Source organism: Octodon degus, unplaced genomic scaffold, assembly GCF_000260255.1.
Source record: "Octodon degus isolate 3935 unplaced genomic scaffold, OctDeg1.0 scaffold00027, whole genome shotgun sequence".
Lineage (NCBI taxonomy): Eukaryota > Metazoa > Chordata > Mammalia > Rodentia > Octodontidae > Octodon > Octodon degus.
Window position 1 is genome coordinate 1,442,188 of NW_004524603.1, and position 25,286 is coordinate 1,467,473.

General features: G+C 56.8%; 2 protein-coding genes across 2 annotated transcripts in view; one reads left to right on the plus strand and one right to left on the minus strand.

The window, feature by feature from the left end:
• Positions 1–3,526, plus strand: part of Mnx1 (motor neuron and pancreas homeobox 1) — a 63,662-nt gene extending 60,136 nt beyond the window's left edge. The window contains exons 5-7 of the mRNA XM_023712738.1: positions 7–296; positions 2,679–2,839; positions 3,178–3,526. Coding sequence (XP_023568506.1) covers positions 7–296; positions 2,679–2,839; positions 3,178–3,492 — 766 coding nt within the window. The 3' untranslated portion in view covers positions 3,493–3,526. The remainder of the gene's footprint in view (positions 1–6; positions 297–2,678; positions 2,840–3,177) is intronic.
• A 10,061-nt stretch (positions 3,527–13,587) lies between these two features.
• Nom1 (nucleolar protein with MIF4G domain 1) overlaps positions 13,588–25,286 on the minus strand; it is a gene marked incomplete at its 5' end in the record, with an annotated part of 16,806 nt that continues 5,107 nt past the window's right edge. The window contains 9 exons of the mRNA XM_023712739.1: positions 13,588–14,055; positions 14,603–14,712; positions 15,855–15,986; positions 16,443–16,575; positions 17,716–17,837; positions 18,622–18,786; positions 19,046–19,156; positions 20,713–21,036; positions 23,747–23,942. Of these exons, the coding sequence (XP_023568507.1) occupies positions 13,881–14,055; positions 14,603–14,712; positions 15,855–15,986; positions 16,443–16,575; positions 17,716–17,837; positions 18,622–18,786; positions 19,046–19,156; positions 20,713–21,036; positions 23,747–23,942 (1,468 nt within the window). The remainder of the gene's footprint in view (positions 14,056–14,602; positions 14,713–15,854; positions 15,987–16,442; positions 16,576–17,715; positions 17,838–18,621; positions 18,787–19,045; positions 19,157–20,712; positions 21,037–23,746; positions 23,943–25,286) is intronic.

A 25,286-nucleotide genomic window follows, 5' to 3' on the forward strand; every position in this document is an offset into this window, starting at 1 on the left:
CGCTGGGGGCCTGGCGCTGGGGCTGCACCCCGGAGGCGCTCAGGGGGGCGCGGGGCTCCCGGCGGCGCAGGCGGCGCTCTATGGCCACCCTGTCTACGGCTACTCGGCGGCGGCGGCAGCGGCGGCCCTCGCCGGCCAGCACCCCGCGCTGTCCTACTCGTACCCGCAGGTGCAAGGTGCGCATCCCGCACACCCCGCCGACCCCATCAAGCTGGGCGCCAGCGGCTTCCCGCTGGACCAGTGGCTGCGCGCTTCCACCGCGGGCATGATCCTGCCCAAGATGCCGGATTTCAACTGTGAGTACCGAGCCGCCGGTCCCGGGGCCGCGCCTCCCCTGCGCCTGGGCTCTTGGCCCCGCGCTAGCGCGCGGGGAAGCGCGGCGCAGCCCCCGGCTAACTGCCTGAGTGGGTGGCCACGAACGATCAAGATGGCCACGCGCAGGCGGGCCTTCTCTTCCTTTCGCAGCGGGAAGGGGCAGCTGGAGGTGTGAGACTGAAATGTAATGATTAACCTGCAGGCTGCAGGAGGAAGTGGCGAGGAAGGAGAGGCGTGGAGCCCTGGGAACGAGGGTCATGGACCCCCACCCCATACACGCAGTATGCATCACTGGGCAAAGGAGCTTGGCCTGGGTTCCCGTTTTTGGGTGCTAGACGGACCCCCTCCCTCCCAGGAAAGGAGAGGTTCACTGCTACCAGGCTGTGTTCCTGCAATCCCTGGCCCTAGCCAGGCCCTGCCTTCCTAGGGAAGGCCATGGGGGTCCCCTGTGGTGCCCACAAGGCCTGGGTCTCAGGCTGAGGAGCAGGTGACTGCCCCAGAAGCCAAGGCACGAGGAGGCATTCCAGGAGATGGGAGCCTGGAGGGGCCACCCAACCCCAAAGCAGGGCAGCTGAGCTGCAGGGAACCCCTTGGAGGCCTGGGTTTGGCTGCCCGGCTCCTGCTCCTGCCTGTGCCTCTTTGGTCTGCAGCTCGCTAGCCAAGGCAAGCAGAAGCTATGTATAGTTTTATGCCTCCAGCCGCCCAACACCCAAACAAAGACACCCCATTGTTCCCATCTGAGTGGATTTGTTTAGAGTGGGGAGATGCAGACCTGGGAGGGAAGAAAGGCAAAAGAGAAAACAGAAGTAAACACTTGCCAGAATTGAGATTCCTCTGCTAGAAGCTGAGGTTGTGACTAAACAGAGAAAAGCTAGGACCCAAGCATGCTGGAGAAGTCGCGAGGGGGTGAGAGAATCCCGCGGCCCGCTGCTTGCCCACAGCCACCCCTGCTCTTCCCGGCTTGGCTCCAAGGAGACCCTACCAATAGGTTTCCCTTTCCCTCCTCACTCTCTGAAAATAAAAGGGGATCGGTGCCCAAAAGGGGATCTGTCCCGTGGGTCTGGCCTTGGAAACCAGGAGAGCCCTTTGCAGAAAGCTGCCCTATGACCTGCGTTCCCTGGACCTGGAATCCTTTGATGTCCACGGAGGGCAGTCACGGAGGCTGCCACAGAGGCCTTCCAGAGGGGCGGGTTCGCAGGCCACCCAGGCCCTTTGTAGAACCTGAGCTCACTCCAGATTGACGGGCCAGGAATCCTGTGGCCACATCCCTTGTCCACGTCTGATTATTGATCTTGCTGAATGAAACCTCAACTAGTTCTATTTGAATCATTTATTTATTTATTTATTTATTTATTTATTTGGCACTGGGACTCATCTTAGGACCTAGCGCTTGCCAAGCCTGCGAGGTGCGGCTGAGTTCCCCTATCTAAGTTTGGGAAAGGAATCTGAGCCCCAGCACCCCAAAGGGCAATCAAGTGCGGGCAGCCGATGGAATGTGTCTTCTGAGGCTCTCCCCAGGACGACCTGCTTGGTTTCCTTAATTGGTTGTCTCTGCCTGTGGATGGCATTTCTCAAATGGTCCCCCCGGAGCCAGTGTTTTAATTAAAGTTCTAATGTATTGTCAAGTTGGGAATTGGGGCCTTGTTTGACTAAAGCAGGGGGCGTGAGCTGTCCTATAAAGCAAATTGCCCCTCCCCAGGGAACCTGAGCTCATCCCGGCGGGCTGGCTGCCTTTCTTTTCTCTGCTTTCTTTCTTTTATTGTCTAACACTTGTGGGACTCCTGGGAAATCAAGGGAAGTCTCCTTTTGAGGTCATAAAATTCTCTGTGATGTAACCGTGCGAAATTATGTAAATAAAGCTGCCCAGGCCTTCTGGAACACACAGAAAGCTGGATCCGCCCACGCCTCAGCCTGTAATTTGGGTAATGAGGGTCAGCCAGCGCAGGCTTCCCTTCTCAGGCCTTGCACCCCAGAAAAGGGTCCTATCAAGGTTATTAGAAATGTGGAGGATTTCTGAGGAGCGCCTACTTGATTATTTTCCCTCCTTCTTGCTCGTCCTTTTCCTCCTCCTCTTCTCCCCTTTAAGAGTGGCGCTGGAGCGGGGTCGGGAGGAGGCTTGCTCTCCCCCAGCCTGCCCCTGAGGGCGGGAGGTCAGTGTCGCTGCCAGCGTCTCTCGGGCTCCCAGGCACCCTGTTCCTTCCCGAGCTGGCCCGGCCAGAGCCAGAGGCAGTGCCAGGCTGGAGTGAAAGCAGAGGCCCCTCTGCGCCAGCCCTCCCTAGGTCGCCGCGTCTAGGGCGCTGCTCCTGGCGCGGGGCGAGGGCCCCCTGAGCTCCTCCTCGGGCCTCACCGGCTGTCCCCCACAGCCCAGGCGCAGTCCAGCCTCCTGGGGAAGTGTCGCCGGCCGCGCACGGCGTTCACCAGCCAGCAGCTGCTGGAGCTCGAGCACCAGTTCAAGCTCAACAAGTACCTGTCGAGGCCCAAGCGCTTCGAGGTGGCGACTTCGCTCATGCTCACGGAGACCCAGGTGCGCCGCGCCCGAGGCTTTGCGCTCACCGCCCCGCGGGGCCGGGCGCGGGGGCTCCAGGCTGTGGGTGCACACGGAGGCTCCGGGCGGGTTCGCAGCCGGCGCCTGGACCCTTGTGGGCACCCGGGCGTCCGGTGCAGTAGGCTGGGCAGGGACAGGGTGACCCTCCTGTCTAAGGCAGGCTCCCTCCGCCGGGTCACCCGGGCAGATTTTGTTCCTGCGGGAGAGGAGGAGGGATGCCCGGACTGAGCGAGCCAGGCGCCCGGCCTGTCTGCGGGCGGCCGCGAGGGTGGACCTCCGGGGACAGCCTCTGCTCAGGCTGCTGCTTGTGCCCTCAGGTTAAGATCTGGTTCCAGAACCGGCGGATGAAGTGGAAGCGCAGCAAGAAGGCCAAGGAGCAGGCGGCGCAGGAGGCCGAGAAGCAGAAGGGCGGCCCGGGCGTGGGCGCGGAGGACCGGGCGGAGGAGGAGCTGCTGAGGCCGCCCGCGCCCGGGGACAAGGGCGGCGGCCGCCGCCTGCGGGACTTGAGGGACAGTGACCCCGAGGAGGAGGAGGACGACGACGAGGACGCCTTCCCCTACAGCAACGGCGCGGGCGCCCTGGCCGCCCCGTCCGACTGCTCCTCGGAGGATGAGTGTGCCCCGCCGCAGTAGGGTTCCCGCCAGCGCCGGGGCGGCCGGAGGGACGCCCGGGCTCGGCGCCTTAACCCCGCTGAGGCGCTGGCGGAGGCTCGCGCCGCCGAGCTCCTGCTGTCCCGCGCCCTATTCCGCACTGGCGGCAACGACAGTGTTAAAGTGACCTCTGAAACTTGAACCTTCTCTGGAAATGCCATTCTCGGTACAAAAGAAAAAGGGTTTTATGCTTCTATCTTAGGGGGTAAAATGTATGTCATGAGCGTTCAGACTGCTGAAAATCTCAAAACTGTACTGTCTTTATTTTTGTATATTGTATTTATATATAAAGAAAGAAATGTCTACTTATGCATGCTAAATTATTATTTAGTTTCTCCCATCGCCCAGGTGGAATGTAAAATAAATGGATTTTTTACTGGATGCAAGTGCAAATTTTCTGCAGGTGTGTGAGGCAGCTTTTTTTGTTTTTGTTTTTGAGGCAGCTTTTTGATTTTTGATTTGATTTTCGATTTTCCTTCGGTGAAAGGACTTGCAGAGGGTCTTGTTGTGGGACCCTTTGCTTCTGCGCCCCTGGTGAAACCTGACTCTCGCAGTTGGGGGTCGCAGGTGCCAAGCATTGGTTAAAGAAAAAAAATCCCCCACCTGGGGTCAGGTGTCCGTGCTGGGACAGGCCCCTGGGCTTTCCGCAACTCAGCCCATTTCTTTTCCTCCTTCCTTGTCGGGTCTTCTTGCTTCACCAACCGTCCAGGGTGGAAGAAACATTTGAACGTTTCAGGAAATAAACTCTGCCGAGAGCGTCTGCGCTCCCATGCCCTCAGGATCTGCTCACACGCAGTGCCCGAATGCACGGAGTGAGTGTGGTGGGACTTCTTTCTCTTCTGAGACAAAACTCTCTGTGTACCAGGCTGGTCTGAAGATCGCAGGCAGGGTGCAGGAAGGCTGCTCTGTGGGGCTGGGGGTTAATGAGCCTTGCACACCATCAGTGCCAGATGGCCAGTCCGCCGTGGGCTGGGCCTCCTCACCTGGAACTGCTCCTGCTCTCCATCACTGGCCAGTGGCCCATCCTGGGCCCAGCTGGAGACACAGGGGTCCGAAGGACCACTCCTGAGGTTCCTGCCCTTCCTCCTGTTGGCACTTTCCCAGCAGCATCCTTGGCTCCCCACCTGCTCCGCCTGCCACCAACGAATGAGTCCAGCGGGCATCTCATGGGGTGACTGTGGGGGCAAACAGGGCACCCTTCACCTCTAGCTGGGAGAGCAAGGCCCTCCCTGGCAGCTCGCTATCTTCCTGGGGCTCACTGCTTAAAACCCAAGCCAGTGAGGTGGGGGTAGGAGCTGGGAGCCAGGCTGACTGCCTGGCTGCTGGGCAGGTAGGGCAGGTTCGGAACCACAGGAAGGGAAAGGGCAGGAGAGAGTGGGAAAGTCAGAGAGGGAGGGAGAAGGGAAGACAGATGCGGGGCGCAAGGGCTGAAGCGAAGCTGCCGCATCTCTTGCTAATTTCTAACCTGGTGCAGTTCAGCCTGCAGCAATAGCTTCCTGGCAGGCCTGCATCTGGGGTTATTTGCTCCAGAGCTCAGCCAACCTGGCCTCACCTGGGCAGTAGGGAAGCGTGCCAGGCCTGGGGAGGGGTGTTGTGGCCCCCTGCCAGGCCCCAGTGAGTCTGCCCCCACCTCAGGGCACAACACAGACTTCCCTGGGCAGGGGAAGGGGGAACACTGAGAGCACACGGCTGAGCCCCAGGCTCCAGGCCTGCCAGCAAGGCCCAGGTCTGGCGCAGGCGCGTGACCGCCGCTGGCCCCAGCATCTCCAGCCAGACGCTTAATCGCAGCAGAATTCATCTCACTAATAAATTTAATGATCAATTCGTTCTTGTCATAGCAGCTCTTCCCCAAATCAATTATAGCAAATTTAAATATAATCACTGGCTCATCCTCACCCACTCCGGGGCGCCTCGAACCATTCATTCTGCCTAATGAGTGGTCACCAGTCACCTTAGCCCAGGCCGGGTGGGCCTCAGGGTAGGGGTCAGTGTGGCCCCAACAGCCGCTCCCCAGGAGGCCCCTCACCTGAACACCAGCAGGTGCTTGCACCGCCTGGGTCCTGTGACCACAGGACTGTGACAGTGAAAGCAGGACTGGGCCCTCATACTGGCCCCACCCGCAGCAACTGCCCAGCCCCACCCTCCCAGGGCACAGCGGATAGCCTAGAGGTTCTCGCAAAAGCAGGCCAGTAAGCGCCTTTTTGTGACAGGAGGAGGCAGAAACGCCTTTCCTGCCCTGGTGCAGACAAGCTCCACAGACAACGGGTCAGGAAGGCAGAAATTTGTTAAGGCTGGAAAGAAAAATAAAAGGGACTGACCTCTCCATGCTGGTCTCTGTCTTCCTGGTTGTCAGCTTGGACTCTTGGAAAGAGCAGCTCGTGAGATTCTGACTCAAAACCACAGACAACAAACTCAAAAGCAGACAAACAGGCTACTCAAATGCAAAAGCACCCATGCCACTGGGGTCTTCCTGGGAAGGAGAAGCGTGTGCCAACCACCTTCATCTAGTGGTGGTTAGTGCCCAGAACACACGAAGAGCTCCTACCAGAACCCGGACGGAACATGTGCACCAAGGACCCAAGCAGACAGTTCTCCCGCGCAGACAGATGGCCAATGGGGACAGGGAAGGACAGCACCGCTAATCATCCGCTAAAAGCTTGCGCACCACCCCACAGGAAGCAGGAAAGGCCAGGCGCTGGCCTGGCTTGGGGACGCTGGAACCCTGCTTGTGTCCATGGTGGGTCTGGGAAGGGGTCTGGCTTTTCTGGGAGCAAGCTAGGAGGGTCTCAGTGTGGGAAGCAGGACTTCCTGGTTCTGCTGTGTACCCGAGAAAATTTGGAGCAGGACCTCAGAGAGACGCCTGCATATCCAGCTCCTCAGAGCATTCAAGTGGGCAACAGAGTGATCCTGAATGCCACAGGGACGAGGGGCAAGCAGAACATGTCACCTGGGTGTTACTCGGCCTCCACAGAAAGGCCATCCTGAGGAGGGACCGCTGGGCCTTTGCTAAGGGAAGCAGACCAGCAACAGAAGGAGAGCCTGCAGGACGACTCTTCCCTGAGGTACTGTTGGACTCCAGAGCTGAGCCCATAGAAGAGTATTAGGGACTGGGGGAAAGAGTGGGCGCTCCAGGTTGATGGGGATCGGCTGCGATTTGGGGCAACTGTCCTCGGCAGCCGTGAGCAGGCTCAGCAGCGCACTCGGCGCCGACAGCTTGCATCTGAGGGAGGCCTTTCTTTTCCATCCTCCTCCCCTCGGCTGTTTCCCCTTTCCTGGCTGCTGCACGCAATCGCCCCTGCACATTTCCTTCTTTTTTCTCTTCTTCCCTCTGCTCCCATCCAGGGAGACCTGCCGGCTAGGAGGGGGCAGCCCTGCCACGGACACCACACGCCCCCCAGGTGTCCCCCAGGTGTCCCTGTGGGCGCGGTCGGGGCGCGGGGCGGGGTGGGCGCGGGTATCAAAGTCCCCGCGAGCGGAGCACGGCTCCCTCCATAAAACTACTCCCGGGAGGTGTGACCGCCGAGAGTGCCCCCGACTACAAGGGCAAATATGTTTTTCAGATTTGGATTTTATGGTCGGATTAGAGTTTATTTTCTATAATAGGACACCTAATAAAAAGCGCAGAGCCGGCCGGGCCTCCAGCTGGTGGCCTCGTGTGACACTTTCACTTCGTAAATCACCCCAGGCGCCAGGTGCTCGGGCAGGGGACTGCAGTGGGGCCCGGGCTGGGGTCACTGCCGGGGCCGCACGCAGGCCGCTCAGCCCGATCCGCATTGTCCAGCACAGCGGGACAAAGGGTCCCCACCCGCCACCCCTGCCAGGCCTGGAGGGCGCGGTTTACCCAGCTGGGCAGGAACAAAGGCGCGCGCTTATCTCGGGGTCAGGTGGGGGGCGCTGGGCGGGAGCCCAGGTAGCTCACTACCTCGGTACTCCGGATGCCGGGACCACAGGAACCCGCAGGTCACTTTCCCAGGAGTGCAGCAGGGTGGAGGCCTGCGGGGAAAGAAAACGCAGCGGCTCCTGGGATGTCCTGTGGGCAGTTAGGGCCCCAGCGAGGTGGGGCGGCAAAGGAGAAATAGGGACTGTCCCCAGGTGGACATATCCTTGCTCCACCAGTTGTGGTCCTGGTACTGCTGCTGGATTTTGGTAGTCTTGGTCCGCTGATTTGCACCCTCGCTCCAGGCCTTAGTTCCGATCCTTTCCTGAAGCAGAGATAGAAGAGGAGGTACTGTCTCTGCAGGGCAGAGAACCTGCATCTGCCTCCGCTCACAGCCTGTCAGCTGAGCCGAGGGCTGGTGCTCTGCAGCCTCTGCTTCTCCTGGTCAGAGGCCTGCGCTGAGCAGCAGGTGCCCTGTGGAGACAGGGACACAAGCCAGGTCCCTTGGGTGCTGTGCCCACCCTGTGGAAGGCGACCTCAGAGGAAGGCTGTCTGTCCCCTGGCCGGAAGTGTGCCCTGACTCCCTGGTGCCAGCTGTGTGCCCCCTTCATCTATGACAAGGCAACTGATGACCCTAGTGATGGTCTCCAGCCTGGGCCCCTCACCTAGAGTGGAGATGGTGACACCACCCACACACTGGGCACGCAGCCAGGGTTTTAGGGCACTCACTGCAGCTGCACAAGCTCAGGCACTGGGGACAAATGCAAGCGAAGGACAAAATGTCTCTCTGTCCTGGGGTTGAGGCAGACATGCTGGCACAAGGGATGCGGACCCGCGGCTGTGGGCGCAGATGGCTCATTTAGCGCAGCCCCTCACAGGGCCCTGGGGTCGCCTCTGCTGTGGGATGCTGGAGGGGTGGAACCCAGGGCCAGCGGGCGAAGAGAGGACTGGAACCTGAAGGGGACACTCCTGTGGCCACATGCGATCCCTCACTCAGTTTTGCTCGGAAAGTCTCCCCAGAGAGAGGCTGTGTGGCAGAGGTCGCAGGCAGGGCTTCCAAATCTGATCCACAGCTTCATAATGAATCCGAAACAAAATGCAAAGATGTGCACATGGCTGACTTTTCTGAGGCATTTCCAGGCTCTAGCGGAGCACACTGCTCCCTCCCAGAGCACGGGGTCTCCCAGCAGCCTTCTCCCGCCCTGACCCAGCTTCCTGGGGTCACATGCTGCCTCAGAGCTGCACACCTGGCCCTCACTTTTGCCCTCCAGCCTCCTTTATGGGGCTTCCCTGAGCACAATGCCAAGGCTTTGGACCTGCTGAAGCAGGTGGTTTTGCTGTTGGATCCGTATCTATAATTTTTGTTTTTTGGCGGAACCAGGGATTGAACTCAGAGCCTTGCGCTTGCCAGGCAAGCACTTACTCTACTGAGCCATCTTCCCGGCCCCTGGATCCGTATTGCTAACTCGAGTGTGCATGATCCTGGTCCACAGGCGATTCATGTAGTGCTTGTGGGTGCCAGGTGTTACCCACCTCTTCACAGAAAGATCACTCACTCCACCAGACCACTGTGTTCCCTGGCTGGTTGTTCCCCGGGACCCAGCCGGTGCTCTTCCTTGGGCTCTGTGCAGAAGCAGCCTGGAAAGGAGGTCCTACGGATAGGTGTGTGTGGTGAGGTCAGGCTGCAGGAGGCGGGTGCAGTGGACTCCTGCTGGCCCTCAGGTCTAGTCTGTGCGGTGGCATTGCAGCACCTGTGTCCCCGAACAGCTGTGGAGGGTTTGTGACCCCAGGAAGGAAAGTTCCATCACATGCATGCACGTGTGCACACACATGCACACATGCACACACGTGCACACACCAGCCCCTGGCGAGGTCCTGGGTGTTACTGTTGGGTCACAAGCACCGCCCTCTGCCCCCACCCCTGTGGCCTCAGTGCTGAGTCTGCTAACGCCCATGCCCATGCCTGGCTGTGCAGGTATCTGACTGCAGAAGCCCTGAGATCAAGCTGTGAGCCCCGTGGTCAGCCCAGGCCCGACCCTGTCCTTGAGTGTCACTGCACACGTTGGACAACAGGACATTTGCAAAATGAGGGACCAGAGCCTCCCATAAGCCTGTGAGATAGGTGTGGTGGTGCACATCTGCAATTCCAGCACTTGGGAGGCTGAAGCAGGATTGCAAGCTTGAGGCCAGCCTGAACAACTTAGACCTTATCTCAAAATAAAAAATAAAATAAAATAAAAGGCTGAGGACAGGGGCTGGGGAGATGGCTCAGTGGAATAAGTGCTTCCCTGGCAAGCACAGGGCCTGAGTTCAATCCCTGGTTCCGGAAAAAAAAAAAAAAAAGTTAGAAAAAAAAGGCTGAGGACAGAGCACAGTGCGAACGCCCTGGGTTCAGTCCCCAGTGCCATGCACACTGAGCAGGCTCCTGGTGTCACATGATCCTCACTGTCCTCTGCCCCTTAAACTCTTCCTCAGCCTGCAAAGCACACAGGCCTGGGTGACCTTTGCCCGGTTTTCTGTTCCTGTGTCTCTCCCTGTCTAGTGCCAAGTTCTTTCCTAGCTTCCTCCAGCCAGGGGTAGGCAGCGTGGGGACAGATACGCTGCAGGGACGCGGAGGAATGGGGACATTCTGCTCGGTGAGGGGTCTCTGCTCCAGGGCAGCCTGCTGTCCAGCACATTAGGGCTGAGCCCTCGCTCACCACCTGGGATACAGAGGGCACAGCGGGGGCAGGGCTAGAGCTAGCTGTTGGGGACAGAGCTCTTTTGTCCCTGCCGCAACCCCTACTTGGAGACACAGGCGCTGAAGACCAGGACGCAGGCGGCTGGTACCCTGGCCTCCCTCTGCACAGGTGCAGGAGGCACCCCATGTCCTGATGCTGCTGGAGAGCCAGGGGTCCCAGGCCCTGGGCTGCAGATGGGCTGGGGGCCTGTCACCAAGCCACCCCGCCCCAGTGTGCACCCCCACTCCCGAGCTTTTCTCCCCCTATCTTTGGAAAACAAAGTAATTCGCTTTTAATGACCGCTGGTGTTTTCCTTCCCGCTTCTATTGGGGCAGATAAAGTCGGGGGCCTCCCTGTGGGTTAAACCACCATGACCTTCATAATCAGAGAACAGAAATAAATTATGTTTGCTCATAAATGTCACCAGGGCCCAGCCGTCTTCTCACAGGTGGTGATAACATGCTGCTTTTATCAGACCTGGGTGCTCAGGTGACAAAGTGCTCCTTTGTGTTGTTGGTGGTGGTGGCCTCCGTGGGGCCTGCTTTCCCAAGGCTGCAGTGACCGCAACTTGCCCACTGGCGGGACACCAAGCTCCCCGGCACCCATCTGGATTGACCCCTCGGGCCTTCAGACATGGCCACCTGGATTTGGTGACCATGCAGCTGACCCTGCATCGAAGCCGGCTTGCTGACCTCGGGGCACCTACATGGACACTGTGTTGGAAGGGCTCAGGCGGCCCCTAAGGCCCAGACTGCTCTTCCTCAGGCCAACTCAGCTTCGGGGTGACGCGGTGCTCCCAGCCTGCCTGGCACAGCCCCCCTGACGTAGCTGTGGCTTCTGCTCCTCCTCCTGCACAGGGTTCAGCCTGAGGGGAGAGGGTGCTGGGGGTGGCTGTGGTAAGGCATCTCCCCCAGGCGCAAGGGTGCCTCCAGGAACATGACCCCAGCGAGCAGCAAGGGTGGATCCGCCCTGAGGGACCTGACAGATGGCAAAATGATGACGCCACACCTTCCTACCACCTCCGCAAGGTGTGACTCATAGCAATTTTCCAAAATCTGCTGTCCTGACTAGTGGGGTGTATGTGTGCTTTAATTTTTTTTTTTTTTTGCGGAGCCAGGGATTGAACTCAGGTCTTTGCGCTTGCCAAGGAAGCGCTTATTCCACTGAGCCATCTCCCCAGCCCCATGTGGGTTTTAATTTTAAGGCAGTCTTGCTATGTAGTTCAGGCTGGCCTGGCCTCAGACTTGCTATGTCACCCAGGCTCATGGTGATCCTCCTGCCTCAGCCTCCTGAATGCTGGGATTACAGGTGTGCACCACCACACCTGACCTGTGAGTTTAATGGAACTCCTTTGGCCCCTCCTTCGCTCCCACTGCTCCCTCCCGCGGGTGCAGGCTGCCTGTTGTCCCCACCCCCAGCCCAGCCTAGCCCTGGCTGCTCTGCCTGGAGGTGTGAGCCTGCAGTACCACCAGAGGGTGATTAATCAGCATCTAGCCCTGGCTTAAGTGAAATTGCAGGCTGAGGGGCCTGCTAGATCTGATTTAGAAAACAGAGGGCTGCAAGTCCTCCTGCCCAGCCTGTCCCCCGAGGACTGCCGTGCAGGTGCCCATGGGCAGGGCGCCAGGCCAGGTGGGAGTGCTGCCTTCATTAATCAGGCACTGGCCAGCAAGGACAAAGTAAATCTCAAATAATCACACTGTATTTTTGACGAGGTAAGTAGGTGTTTTATGCCCGGAACAGGGAGCCTGCCCTTCTGTGGCAGTGGGCCCTGGAGAAGCTCTTCTGAGGCCTCCCGCCCAAGTGCGCCACCTCCGCACATCTGCTTGGCAGGACTCTCCAGGAAAGTGGCATTTGGGCCACAGCTGCGCAAAATTAGGTGTTACCACAGCACCTTGGCTTCGTGGTGGCAGGCACCTGCTGTGTCTGGCTGACTCAGCCTCGGCGCCAGGCTCAACCCCCTGGCCTCGGCTTTCGCCTGGCACTTTCTAGGGTCTTGCTTTAGTCCAGGGAGCAAAATTTTCCTGCAGAATTACTCAGCAGAAATGTCTTGGACCGTCCATCAGCTTTTACGAATCTCACAGCAGATTCTAAGCAGACCCTCAGTGACACTCAGCCAAGCGGGGCAGCACGGGGCGGCTCAACCTGCTGTCCACTGGCAGGTGCCCAGGCTCTGCCCCAAGCCCCAGCAGGTGTCAGCTCGGTGCCAATGAGAACTCATCCAGAGACAGCATGGGCACTGGCTCTCAGAACACAGGTCAGAGGCCACACCAAGGCGGTGGGCATGCCTGTGGTCAGGCACGTGGCCCTGCCCGAGCTCAGCAGCACCACGCTCGCCTGCACGTGCTGGCCACGCCTGGGCGTCCGGGCTCCTCAGCTGGGCACTGCAAGCCCTGGAGGTCAGGGATCAGCTGGCTTCATGAGTCAGGCAAGGAAGGTTGGAGAATTTTGGTTGTGGGGCTTTTTTCTGAGATGGGAATCTCACTATGTAGTTCAGGGCTGGTCTTCCACTACTCCCAGCGATCCTCCTGCCTCAGTCACCTGGGTGCTGGCATTACAGGTGTGTGCCACCACACCCAGCTCAAAGTACTTTAGACCTAGACCTTGGAAGAAATAGTTCTGAATTACAAGTGCTTTTGAAAAACTAGAACTTACACAAAAGTTACATGGATACACTTCACCCCCTTCCGGTCGGCCGCCTCTGGCGCTCGCCCATGCAGGCAAGCACCCCTGACTACCACCAACCCCAGGTAAAGCACAGGCTGGCTGTTCCAGCAAGCTCTTCTCTCAAAATGAACGGACACTCTACCCAGAATGTAAGAAAAGATTTTATTTACATTTTAACACACACGAAGGCCCAGCAGAGGGCTTTGCAGTCACGCGGCACGCCGGCCCCCTCCACCTGCAGCAGCTCCCCCCAGAACTCACACACCGAGCGTGGCACGCGGCCTGCAGCTCCCTTCCAGTGTAGGTGTTGCTAATATATTTTCAAATCTCTAAGAAAATGAAGTTTCTTGGAGCATGAGGGCTGCACAATGATCACACTTAGCCCGGGGAGCCTGCACCTGTGCCTGACAGAACGCGACTCTTGCGCACAACCCTCTGGCCTGGACGGACAACAGGCTGCCCGGCCGCACCCTGCCGGGCCACCTGCCACACAGGCACATGGGGTCAGCAGGGAGGAGGAGTCTGGGGACAGAAGCCAGGATGGGCGAGGGACTGTCTGGGCACAGCCTGGACTCCTCTCCACCACATGTGGCTTCTGCTTGATGGCCACACTGCACACTGGTGACAGCAACACCGTCACACCCGCGCTGGGACTGGTGGTGCAGTCATCTGGGTTCTGCGAACCCTCCTGGAAGGAGGTGGCATCTGGCTGGCTACACCCCATGGGGGTGACAGGATGGCCTCCAGCAAGGCACTCTGCTGTCACCTTCTTTGTCTAAATTCAGACTCAGGCGGAAGCTGGGGGTCTTGGCTCCAAGCAGTCAGCTGGGGAGGGCCCGGCCCCCTGTGTTGCTGAGGCCGGTCTTCCACGCTGCCCATGAACACGCAGGCTCAGGCCTCAGGCAGGGGCAGACAAGCATGGGACGCAGTGCGCAGGGTGCACGTGGGCACCCAGGAGCCATGCCACGGTGCACTCGGCACCCGGAGGATGGTGCTGCCCCATGACCTCTTCCTTGCAGGGGTGGGTGGCTGTTCCCGCAAATAATCTGCGAGACTTAATCACATCTGCGGAGCGCCAGGCTAGCAGGCAGTGCGCCTCTCGGGTTCTGCTACATCCGCGGTGCGGCCCGGCCCTGCAGGGCCCTGGAGGCGAGCTCCGCCCTCTCCCTCAGTGCACTGGCCTTGTCAGGGCTCCGCAGGGCCTGTGTGGGCCTCAGGAGGAAGTGGCTGATGAAGAGCTTCAGGCCCTCCCTCAGGACACCCAGCTTCGGGTTGCTGGACACCCTGCAGGGAACCACAGACGCCTCCATCACCAACCTCTCTGGCTTTTGTTATTTTCCCTCTGTGGTGCTTGGCCGGTGTCCAGTGCCTGGCCCACGTGTTCTAGCACCGAGCTGCTCCCCCCACCCCGTTTCCTTTGAGACTTTTATTTTCCAGGCAGGGTCTGCCTGTGTCACCCACTCTGGCCTCAAGCTTCTGGGTTTAAATAATCTTCCTGCCTCAGTCTCAGTGGCTGGGGTGACAGGCCTGGGCCCCCCATACCTGCTTGTTTTGAAGCAGAATTCTCAATTAAGACCTTCTTAAGGCTGGGGATGTAGCTCAGTGATAGAAGCATCTGCCTAGCATGCGTGAGGTGCTGGGTTCAAGCCCCAGCACTGCAAAACCCAGGTAGTTTGCTATGGAGCAGAGCTTACGGCTCTCAAATGTAACGCATCTATGAGCACACAGCTGAGACTGAGACGTCGAAGACACGTGTAAGGGCCTGCCGCTGCTTCTGTACACTGCAGGAGCGTGCAGCCCCCCTCCCCCCCGAAACACGCTCAGGACGTACCTTGAAAACATTAAACTCACGTCTTCAGCTTCCGCTTCCATTAGCAGCATGGTTAACACTCTGCGTAGAAAGTGCACTCGGGGCTTGTCCAACTCGCTGAACTCAACCACCTGGTCGGCAGACGGAAAACAAAGCCACACTGACGCAGCCAACTCCTCCAGTGACCTTCCTGCGGCGAGCAGCTCGGCAGCGAGATCCACGCTCGCAGGACGCACTGATGGCCAGGACCACCCCTGAAGGCCCGCCCTCTGGGTACCGCTCCTACATTTAGAATAGGGGAGTCTGAGTAGTGCAGACACACTTCTCTCTCCTTCAAAGCTGAGCCCCGAGCTAACTCAGCACGCAGAGGACAGCTTGATACCCTACACGTACACACCTATTCCTACACGTGTGATAAAATCACAGGAGCTACAGGCATCTACACAGCTGGTGTGAGCTGGGTGTGGTGGCACATGCCTGTGACCCCCACACCCATGAGGCTGAGGCAGGAGGATCCTGGAGTTTGAAGCCAGCCTGGACTATAGAAATGAGGTCAAGGCTGGCCTGAAATACATAGCAAAACCTTGTCTCAAAATATCAAACCCCCAAACCAAACAAAACAAAGCATACCCAGGAGTGAGAAGACACGCGGGGTTAAATGTGTGTGCATGCGCGCCTGGGGCGTCTCGGGCTTCTGGCCCCAGAACTTCCTCCGCACAGTTCCCAGCACTTGGGGTGCTGGCTCCAGGTGGCTGGCAGCATGGCCCATTCCACGCTGAGCTCCGCACAGTGAGCGAAGGTGACAGTCCAATGATGAGGACGTGTTTTTCAGCCAAAAATTATTCCAGCTTTCAGGAAATGCTATGAGCACCCCTACTGCCAGCACAGAGACCCCACCCTGGCACACACTAGAAGACTCCTGAGAAGGTGCTCTGGCAAGTGGAGGGCACAGGGCCACAGCCATGGCCACTGAGCAGGCCACCCCGCGGGTGGAGCCACTGTCTCTGCCGCCTGCCCTCGACCCCCAGAGCTCCCAGGGTGCACCACTCAGCCAGACTGGCTGCCTGCGCTCTGGGACGTTCACTTAGACAGATCAGCCACAGCCCACTCCCTGGTCGTACTGTACTAGTCGAACTCCTGTGTGTGAACTTCTATGAAGGCTGATGTTGGAAACAGTTTTCAGAATCTTGGGAAATGTATTTTTTAAAGTACCAAATTTAAATAATTACATTAACGTTTCACTGCTTTGCATAATTTCATGCATGATACACACCTTTAGAATGGAAAGTGGAAGTGACTTTGTCTTCAACAAGTGTGCCACCAAGTGAACCAAATTTAAGAATTTGGTGTCCGGCAAGTTTTCTAAGTCCCGAAATTTGTCCCATATGCTGAACTGGAAGGTCATCTAGTAACCAGTTAAAACAGTTAAAGCGTGATGGTTATCAGAACAAACGATTAAGTGTGGCGCACAGGTACTATATCCTCTCACCAACTTCTTTTTTCTCATTAATTTTATTGAGAAAGAAATAGCAATGGGACAGTTGCAAAACCAACTTTTTTCTAATACCCCCAAGTCACAACCTCGTGGACACGGACTCTCCTGTCCTTCCCTCCCAACAGGCCCCGAAGCAGCTCCCCTGGCTTCGGCCCTGTCTCCCCCGGAACCAGCGGTTACCAGGAAGTGCCTAGAGGAGGCCTTCCTGGCTCTAGCGCAGGGCTCCATGCACCAGCACTGCTGGAGTCCACCTCGCCTGGCTGTGACACTGCCCATGTCTGTAACAAGCCAGGTGACCACCTTCCCTGTCTCCACCCTCTGCAGGCGGCTGGCCGCCACCTGGAACCACGACGCAGCCTGAGTTACCTGAAATCGCCGCTCATATCCGCACAACTTGCTGGACAAGAAGGCGTAGAAGGGGTTGTAGGTTTTCTCCTGCAGGCAGCAGTCCATGAGCACGTGGACGATCTCTCGCTCCTGCTGGTCCCTCAGCCCAAGCCTGTGCACAGAAGCAGCCGTCTCAGGTGGAATCTTTCAGAGGTCCAACAGTGAGCTGGCTGGGGTGGCGTTGGCAGCCAGGTAGGGCCACAGCACGAGCCCGACTGCCCTGGCACCGCTTACTCCCATAATGCAGCAAAATGCTGGAAGGCAGCACAATGCTAGAAAGCACCATGTGACCCAAGGTTCCGTGCCAGCTGTGAAAGCCCACGACCGGGGCACAACAGCAGGTTAAATCCGTAACCCTAGATTGAGGTTCCAGCTGAGGCAGCAGCATTTTCATTTTTAACACCCCAGGTACGACTTGCAGTGGAACTCTGTGGGCCTGAGCAAGCCAAGCTCCCCTGCAGCCAGCGCTGCCCAGGCCACTACAGTCTGTCTTCTGTCCTCTAACAATGCCACCGCCAGAGTGTGAACAGCCAACATGGGGGCTCCTGGCACGCGCTGGGCACAGGTGCAAGCAGCGCTGCCCGCTGCAAGGAGGACCCTGACTTCTTGGTCCCCCAGTCTGGGCCACATGGGGTATATGCAGTTTCCAGGGACCACAAATAACTGCTGTGTATGTGTGTGTGTGTACGTGTGCACACACTGGCAACAGAAGCCAGTGACATCCGGCCTAGCTGAAGACTGTGATGAATAAAAATGGGGAAATGAGCTGGTATCATGCTGCTTAGAGTATTTGTGGAAGTCCATAGACTTTTACAAAATTTTACAACTACAGAAACTACACTTCAATGCTCGGGCCAGCACGGTGACGCACGCTTGTGATCCCAGCACTTGGGAGGCTGAGAAGGATCACAGGCTCCAGCTTAGCCTGGCCAACTTGGCGAGTTCAGTGAAAACCTGCCTCAAATTAAAAACTTGTGCAAGGGTTGGGAGACAGCTATGACTCCCAACGGAAGGCCCCGAGTTCAATTCCCAGGACACCAAAAAAGAAAAGGAATCTACCAGAATGTTAGCTTTAACGTGGAGGCTTCTACCTCTCCAAGCAATCAAGATGACCACCAGCCCCCGGAGCAGCGCAGTGACCGAGCCCTCGTCGGGGCTTTGTGCAGTGCTGGGGGCTCTGGCGCGCGGCAGGGGTACAAAGTCATACAGTGACATCCACCTAACAGGCAGAGACATTCCCACGAATGCTTACTTGAGCAGCTTCTCAAAGGCATCCAGAAAATCCTCGCTGCTCATCACGGTGCAGAATATGTTCCTCCTGATGTCAGTGTTCATCCTCTGCTTCCGGGCAAGCTCCAGCATCTTTGCACTCACCTGGCACAAGGGACAGCAGGCCCAAGTGTGCACAGCTGTCTCTGGAGGGCAGCTTGCTGGCCTGGGCTCTGCACTCAGTGCCTATGGCTGGATCAGCAGGGAAGCAGCCGAGAAAAGCCCCAAAGGAAGAGTCTGGCCTGGAGACCACGCAGAAGCCCACTCGGAGCTGACATGTGGAGCCACAGCCGCCAAGTGTGACCAGGGCCAGGCCAGGAGAGGTCAGGAGTGGGAAGAGGACATCTGTGCCATGTGTAGGCATTAGCTCATGGGCTGGAGCCTACATCCTCTGGGACACACACACACACCACGCACCTCAGGGGCAGGATCTGGGAGATGAGGGCCTACTTGCACACCATCATCTCATTGTGCTCCACTCCAAGGTCTTTTGTGCTACATTTTGGGACCTTAAAGGATCCTTCACAGGGTATGGCAGTACACGCCTATAATCCCAGCATTTGGAAGGTGAGGCAGGAGGCCTGCTGCACGTTAGAGGCCAACCTGTGCTACAGTAAGGTTAAGACCAGCCTTGCATACATAGTAGGACCTGTCTCAAAAACAAACTAAAGAAAAACAGCAAAACGTGAATTTAACAAATCTTTTCACTTTAACATGAAGCCTTGACCTGCTGGATCAAATGGCTCTGCCTCAGGCCCTGAGTAGCTTGCACAGCACACAGGCGCTGTGGCCAACTGCACGTAGCCTTTCAGATCTGTCCCCATCGGAAGCGACACGGAGCTCCTCCAGGGAGCTGGAACAGGACAGCCCAAGAGCAGGGGTCACCTACCGTCCCCAGTGGCTTCTGTGGCATCGTGCGATGACTGTTGTCAATCATTGGGGCACCACTCCATGCGGACCCCACGATCCACCAACGACCCATCTGCTCGGCATTCAGGATGCCATCCCAGGAGACACGGAGCTGAGTCTCGGAGCCAGAGCCAGCATTGCGCACCTGGGGAGGAAAAGCCCAGTGAGCACTCCGGCTGGCTGTGCCGTGTGCCCGCTGCACACGCTGCTGCCAACAGCCTTCTTGGAGGTGTGGCCCCAAGGGACGTCAGGCAGTGCTACAACCCGTGCCAAGCCCTGTGCAGGCAGGAGCCAGACCTCACCAAGGAAACCACACAGCCACCAGCTCAGACACTGTGGGCCCTTGTTCCCTCAGTGCACCCAGGTGACACTGAGGCTCAGGACAGACCAGAGTGGCCACTGACCAGGGCTCTCTGCAGTTTCCTCAGCCTTTCCACGGGCTCAGGGTCATAGCCAGGGATCTTGCGCATGTCGTTGTTCTTCAAGGCCAGCATCGTCTCCAGCATGAACCGAATCTTTAGGGAAATGGACAAGAAAGCGCCCCAGTCACCTCAGAGCTCTCCCCAGCCGCCGTCGCTCCACTCACAGACCTGAGAGGCCTTGGTTTCACTATGTCCAAAGCACAGCCCACCGTACTTTCAGCCCCCATGTGCCCCTGTCCACCTAAAGGGGACCCTGCCTTCTCCTTCCCTCCCCTAGCCGGCTGTCCACTTCCGATTCCTGTCCTCACACACATCCCATGTCCCCAGACTCCTACGACACCCAACCAGCCCCTCCACCCCACAGCAGAAAGGCTGTGAAAGGGAGCACCCACAGGCTGAGCACTGGCCCAGGCGTCCCTGCCCAGCCTGAGCGGGTCCCCCAGGCCCCACACTCGTCCTTGTCTGCTCCAACAGCTGTATCCCCTTTTCCTTAGGGACCCTCAAGTACATCCACCCCTCTTATCCTCAGAACAGCAAATAAGGTTGAAGCTGAGGGGCTATTTTACAGATGGAGAAACCAAGCTGGCAAGATGCAGGCAAAGCCCCACATCTGAGAAAAGCCAGTCAGACGTCTAGGTTCCAGGCCTCCGCTTTTCTGAATGAATGCATGTTAAGTGAGTGGACTTTTATTACTTTTTTTTTTTTTAATTTTTTTTTTGGTGGAACCAGGGATTGAACTCAGACCCTTGTGCTTGCCAGAGAAGCACTTATTCCACCAAGCCATCTCCCCGGCCCCATGAGTGGACTTTTAAATTCACAAAATATTGCCAGGCATGGTGGTGCATACCTATAATCCCAGCACTTTGGGAGGCTGAGGCCGGAGGACTGGCAATAGTTCAAATCCAGCCTGTCTACCCTGTGAGCTCAAGGCCAGCCTGGACTGCACAATGATTGAGACCCTATCCAAAAATCTTTTTTTTAAACTGAGAATTTCTTTCTTCTTTTTTGCGAACCAGGGATTAAACTCAGACCCTTGCGCTTGACAGACAAGCACTTTTTCTACTGAGTCATCTTCCTGGCCCCAAAAATCTTAAAAATAAACTCACAAAAAATTTATCTGCCCCGGTCCCGCATGCCGTGCTGACCCCACCTCTTGACTGAGTCTGGGTGTACCAGTGTCTGCCTGTAATTGCAGCAATGGGGAGACTGAAGACAGAAGGACCACTACAATTCTAAGCTGTGCAATGAGACCCTGTGCCAAATACATAAAATGAAAAAAAAAAAAAAAAGAAGTTAAAAAACTGTATCTGGGTTCTTAGTAAAAAAATAAGGTTTAAAAAAAAATAAGGTAAGCCCACAGATTAAAGCTGAACCACAGCCCGGTGTGGTGGCATATTCTTGTAACCCCAGCTACCCTGGAGTCAAAGGCAGGAAGATCCAAGTTTGAGCACAATGTAGGCAGCAGAACAAGGCCCCATCTCAAAATAAAACACAAGAAGGGCTGGGGCAGTAACTCAGCACTGCCTGGGTTCAACCCCTGCACCACCACCAATGTGAGATGAACCCACAGAAGTCAGTAAGGCTGAGGACCCACAATCACTAGGGAAGGAAGAGGCACGTCCAACTTGCACGCCTGGGGCTCAGCTTACCCTGGTCTGGTCCTGAAACTTGCTGCCCGTGGCGCTGGCTTTGGCCTGGGCCTCGGCGATCAGCTCTTTAAGCGACAAAGCGTTGTCTTTCCTCAACGAGAAGCCCACATCCTTCAGCATCAACAGAATCAGCTCAATGTCTTTTTCCGTGAAAGTTCCTACCAACTTCTTCAAAATGTCAAAGATGAGGAGCGACTGCACCACGTGGAAGTTGTACAAGTGGGCGATGATGGTGAACAGGTTGTCGCACTCCTTCCCCTCACCACCAACCCGATGGACTTCATCGAACTTCCTCACCACAGCCTCCAGGAAGCATGCACCCACCTGAACAGGAGCAGAGGGCACAGCCCATCACCACACCCTCCCGCTTCAGGCTGCCGAGCACTCCAGAGAGGCACACCCTGCAGCAGCTCCAGCACGAGTCACAGTGATTACAGAGGGCGACAGAGCACTACAGGGCAAGCGATTCCTGGCCTGTGACCCCCTACTGTGAGGAGGCCTGTGGGCTTTGACATCAAGCACGTGTATTTTCTGGCCAGCTGTCACTGTGGTTGCTTGGAAAAATAAGCTTTAAAAAAAGAGAAGCTTTAGAATGCTGTCAGGGCTGGAGCTCAGTGGCATAAGCACCTGCCTTGCAAGCGCAAGCTCCTGGGTTTGATTCTGGTACCCCCCCCCCAAAAAAAAAAGTCAAAAACATATCCAGGGCCCAGGGAGCTAGCTCCGTAGAATAAGTGCTTGTCTGGCAAGTGCAGGGTCCTCAGTTCAATCCCCAGTACCGCAAAAACAAAACATAAACAAACCCAAAAAACATATCAGCACCTCAACAACGCTCTCTACCTAGCAACACGCATTCTGCAGATGGCTTTGGCCAGTTTCCCTCTGTTAAGTTTCTTACAAAGAAGTGATACAAGTGAAATTCGAAATGCAAAAATGACAACACATCCTTGAGTAGCATCCTCGACTCCCAACAGGCAGGTACTTCGTCCCAGGGGCACACGAGTGGCCCACTAGCTCTCAGCTCCACACTGTAGCCCACACACGTGCACTCCACAGGGGACAGGTAAGGAAGCTAGCACACAGCTGAGGACACAGGCCCAGGCCAGGACTAGCATGGGCCTGAGGAAGCGGGCGAGGCCACCTGACGCCATCTTCCTGCTGCCCACCAAGTGTCCCATGCTGGCTCTGAGCTAGGGGGTTCTGGGCTTGCTCAGAGTCAACGAAACCCAAAAGTAGAAAAGGCGAGCACCAGTTCTGCCAGTGTGACTGTCATCTCACTGTTCTCTAATCTTAGGTCAAACTGTACTAGAGGGAGCAAACGACAGCAGCAACTCTCGGGACTGGAGTGGCGGCAGCAGTCCAGCCCGAGACGACTGCCCGAACAGGTGACCTAGGCAGGCCGGTGGGCCGAGCACAGAGCTGGGCACCACAGTCAGGCGTGACACGTCTCGGACAGGAATGGGGAGTGACCCGTGCTTCCCAGGTGTTTGGTTCAGCAACCAGGAAATGCTCACGGAAAAGCAGGATAAAATGTGCTTAAGTCTTACCACCAGCTCCGACCGAAGCAATCGGGCAGGACAGAGGGAGAACTGCGAGCCTGTGGATGGCTCAGGGAGGCTGGGCTCTGCCGGCCGGAGACCAGGACCAGGCACAGAACACAGCAAGAATTGAGAAAAAGGCAACAGAAAGCAGAGGCAGCTGACTGCCCGGAAGCCTCTCCCACAGCCTGGACATGCTTTACTCACTGGCAGGTGAACTCAACCCGCAAACTCCCAACTCAGGCCTCTCCCTTAAACACAAAGCTGAAGGTTCTAACTCCCAGCATTAGAGCACATCAAGAAAACCCGAGGCACAAGACACACACAAGTGCACCCCGGGGTGCTGCAGGCTGAACCCAGGCCCTCACGTGTGTCACCCAAGTGCTCTCCTGCAGAGCTATGCTCCCAGCGCACTGGCATTCTCCACTTACAGACAGCACTACACCAAAACGTAAAACCTGTATGCTTCAGAATTACACATCCCGGTACACTAAAGACAGGACAATCCACCCTGCTAAAACAACTCACACAAGTGCGTTCATTCTGATATGCGAACTCCGCATAAATCTACACCGGCGCTTTCAGAGACTCAGAGAAGCAGCCAGCAGCTGCCACGGGGGCCTTTAGTTCGTAGTCTTTCCCTCTGGGAATCCCTGTGAAGCTATTTTTCTCAGGACAGCGTTGAAAGAAGTGTAACGGAGCCGGCCGCACCCTGAGAGCTCAGCACACCGGCAGCAGAGCCTTAGTGGCTGTCATTAGCTAAGTGCTATAATGACTTCCCCCGGAGTAAGTCATCTCACCGTGCTTCGTGCTATTAGCAAAGGTCTAAATGAGAAGCAGAACCCATAATCTCATGTTTTTAAACTGAGTAAATTCCTGATGTGCTGCAGTCAGGGTCTATGACTTTACTATAATTCATTGCAATACTGTCTACAATAAAACCGTGTTAATCATTAAGTCACTGCAGCGTGATCTAAGCGGGGACGAACTGCGCTGGCCACGTGCAGTGCGGAATTACGGCCATCACATGCACCTGGAAACCCATCCAGGCCTCCATTATGCTCTGTAATGACCAGAAAATGAACTTGTGTTCATGCAGGAAAACCAGGATGGACCTGAGTAAAAGTCACTTCAAAAGAGCGAGTCCGCAGGAGCCGGTGTGCAGTTTCCAGCACAGAGACCTCGAGGTTGCTGAGGGCCTGTGCCCGGTCGGCAGGTCCAGGTCCCCTGCCCCCGCCTCAGCTCCCCAGGTCTGCAGCCTCCTGTCTTTCTGAACATTACCATAATGAGACCACTGCTGGGTGAGAAAAACGGGGCGCAGAAGCCCAGAACTAAGCCCACAGTGGAGGGAAAAGCTAGCCAGGGAAGTGAGGAAGGGCACAACTTCAGCAGGAGACTCTCCCTTCTGGCTAGAACAGGCGGAGGCCGCCCCCCACCCCCAGCCGGCACAACCAGCAAGCAAGGCCCTTTGGGCCCTGTGGTGCGCCCACACCTCATACCTCGATTCCGACCGTGTGGTGGAGAATGCTGACCAGGAGGACGTGCTCCATCATCAGCCGGCTGGGCATGGCTGAGGAGGTGACACAGGCGTCCATGAGGGTGGCAGTCAGTGTGTCGCTCACGTCCTTCCTGCTGTGGGCCATGTACAGCTCCTCCATCTGCCCGCTTACGAAGGCCATGTTGGGCTCACTCAGCCTGCAGAGGGACGTGGACATGGAGAGCAACAGTGCTTCACGCTAGGGACTGCTTTCCAGCTCAACTAAGGGCTAAGGACTCAGCGGTATTATCAACACACCCTGCTTCATGTATTTTTTTTTTTCTGGAACCAGGGATTGAACTCAGGCCCTTGTGCTTGCCAGGGAAGCGCTTATTCTACTGAGCCATCTCCCCAGCCCCCTGCTTTATGTATTTCTGACCTAGGAAAACTCTTATTTTGCCACCATAACCCAGAATACACTGCCCAGCACCACTTAACACTCAGCAATCCCAAAGTAACTGTGCCTTTAGCTGACACACAGGCAGCGAAGCACCCCCTGACTCTCAGTCTGCAAGGACATCCAAGGGGGGGTGGGGGGGACCAGGGGGAGCGCTCAGTGGGGCCGCACCTGCCTGGCGATTGCACGGTCCTAAGCTCAGTTCCCAGTATAGAAAAGAGCGTATGTGAGGACACCCTCTACCGCCAGAGGAGAAGACATCTTCAGGCGGTGCTGCTGGGAAATACCAGCTCCTCATTTTGTAAGGGGCATAAACGTCCTGGCTCCTCACACTGGGCAGAGGCTGCCCAGTCTGGGGAGCACAAGAAGACTCCAGGATGCTGACTCCCGGTGTGTCCCTGCTTACTGCCCAGACAGCAAAGAATGATATGGTACAATTCTAGTTTATCCCATGAAAACCACTTGGGTTTTATTTTATTATTTATTTTTTGAGGAACTGGGGATTAAACTCAGGCCCTTGCGCTTGCCAGGGAAGCGCTTATTCCACTGAGCCATCTCCCCAGCCCCAACCACTTGGTCAACCAAAAAATCAACCAAAAAAGAGGGCCCAGTAAAACATGAAGGGGTGATATGAGAGCGCGGCGGAGGTGGCCAGCACACAGAGCCTCACGGATAAGCTGCACGGAACTTCACGCGCATGTGAGATCGAGCCCTGGGGCTGGGCGTCATCTCCCCACTGTCTCCCCCCACCACTGTCTTTAATTGTACTCCGGCCACAGAAGCTGTTACCATCCCGCAACCAGGGGACCACATGCAGGTCCGTACTGTGAATCTGGACTCACTGCTCAATTAAGTTAAACAACGAAAAGGCAACACACACTTTTGGGAAAACCAGGCAAGGTGCTTGAAGTCGGGGCAGTGCTGGTCACCTCTAGAGCGTGCGGGGAGCGGGGCAGGGATTGGGGAGATGAAGGAACTGCAGAAGGGTGGTAGGCATGTGAAATGGTTGAAAAAGATGTGGTACTTTTGGGCTGGAGAGATGGCTCAGTGGTCTAAAGCACCTACTTGGAATAAGCTTGGCAAAGCACAGGGATCGCGGTTCAAT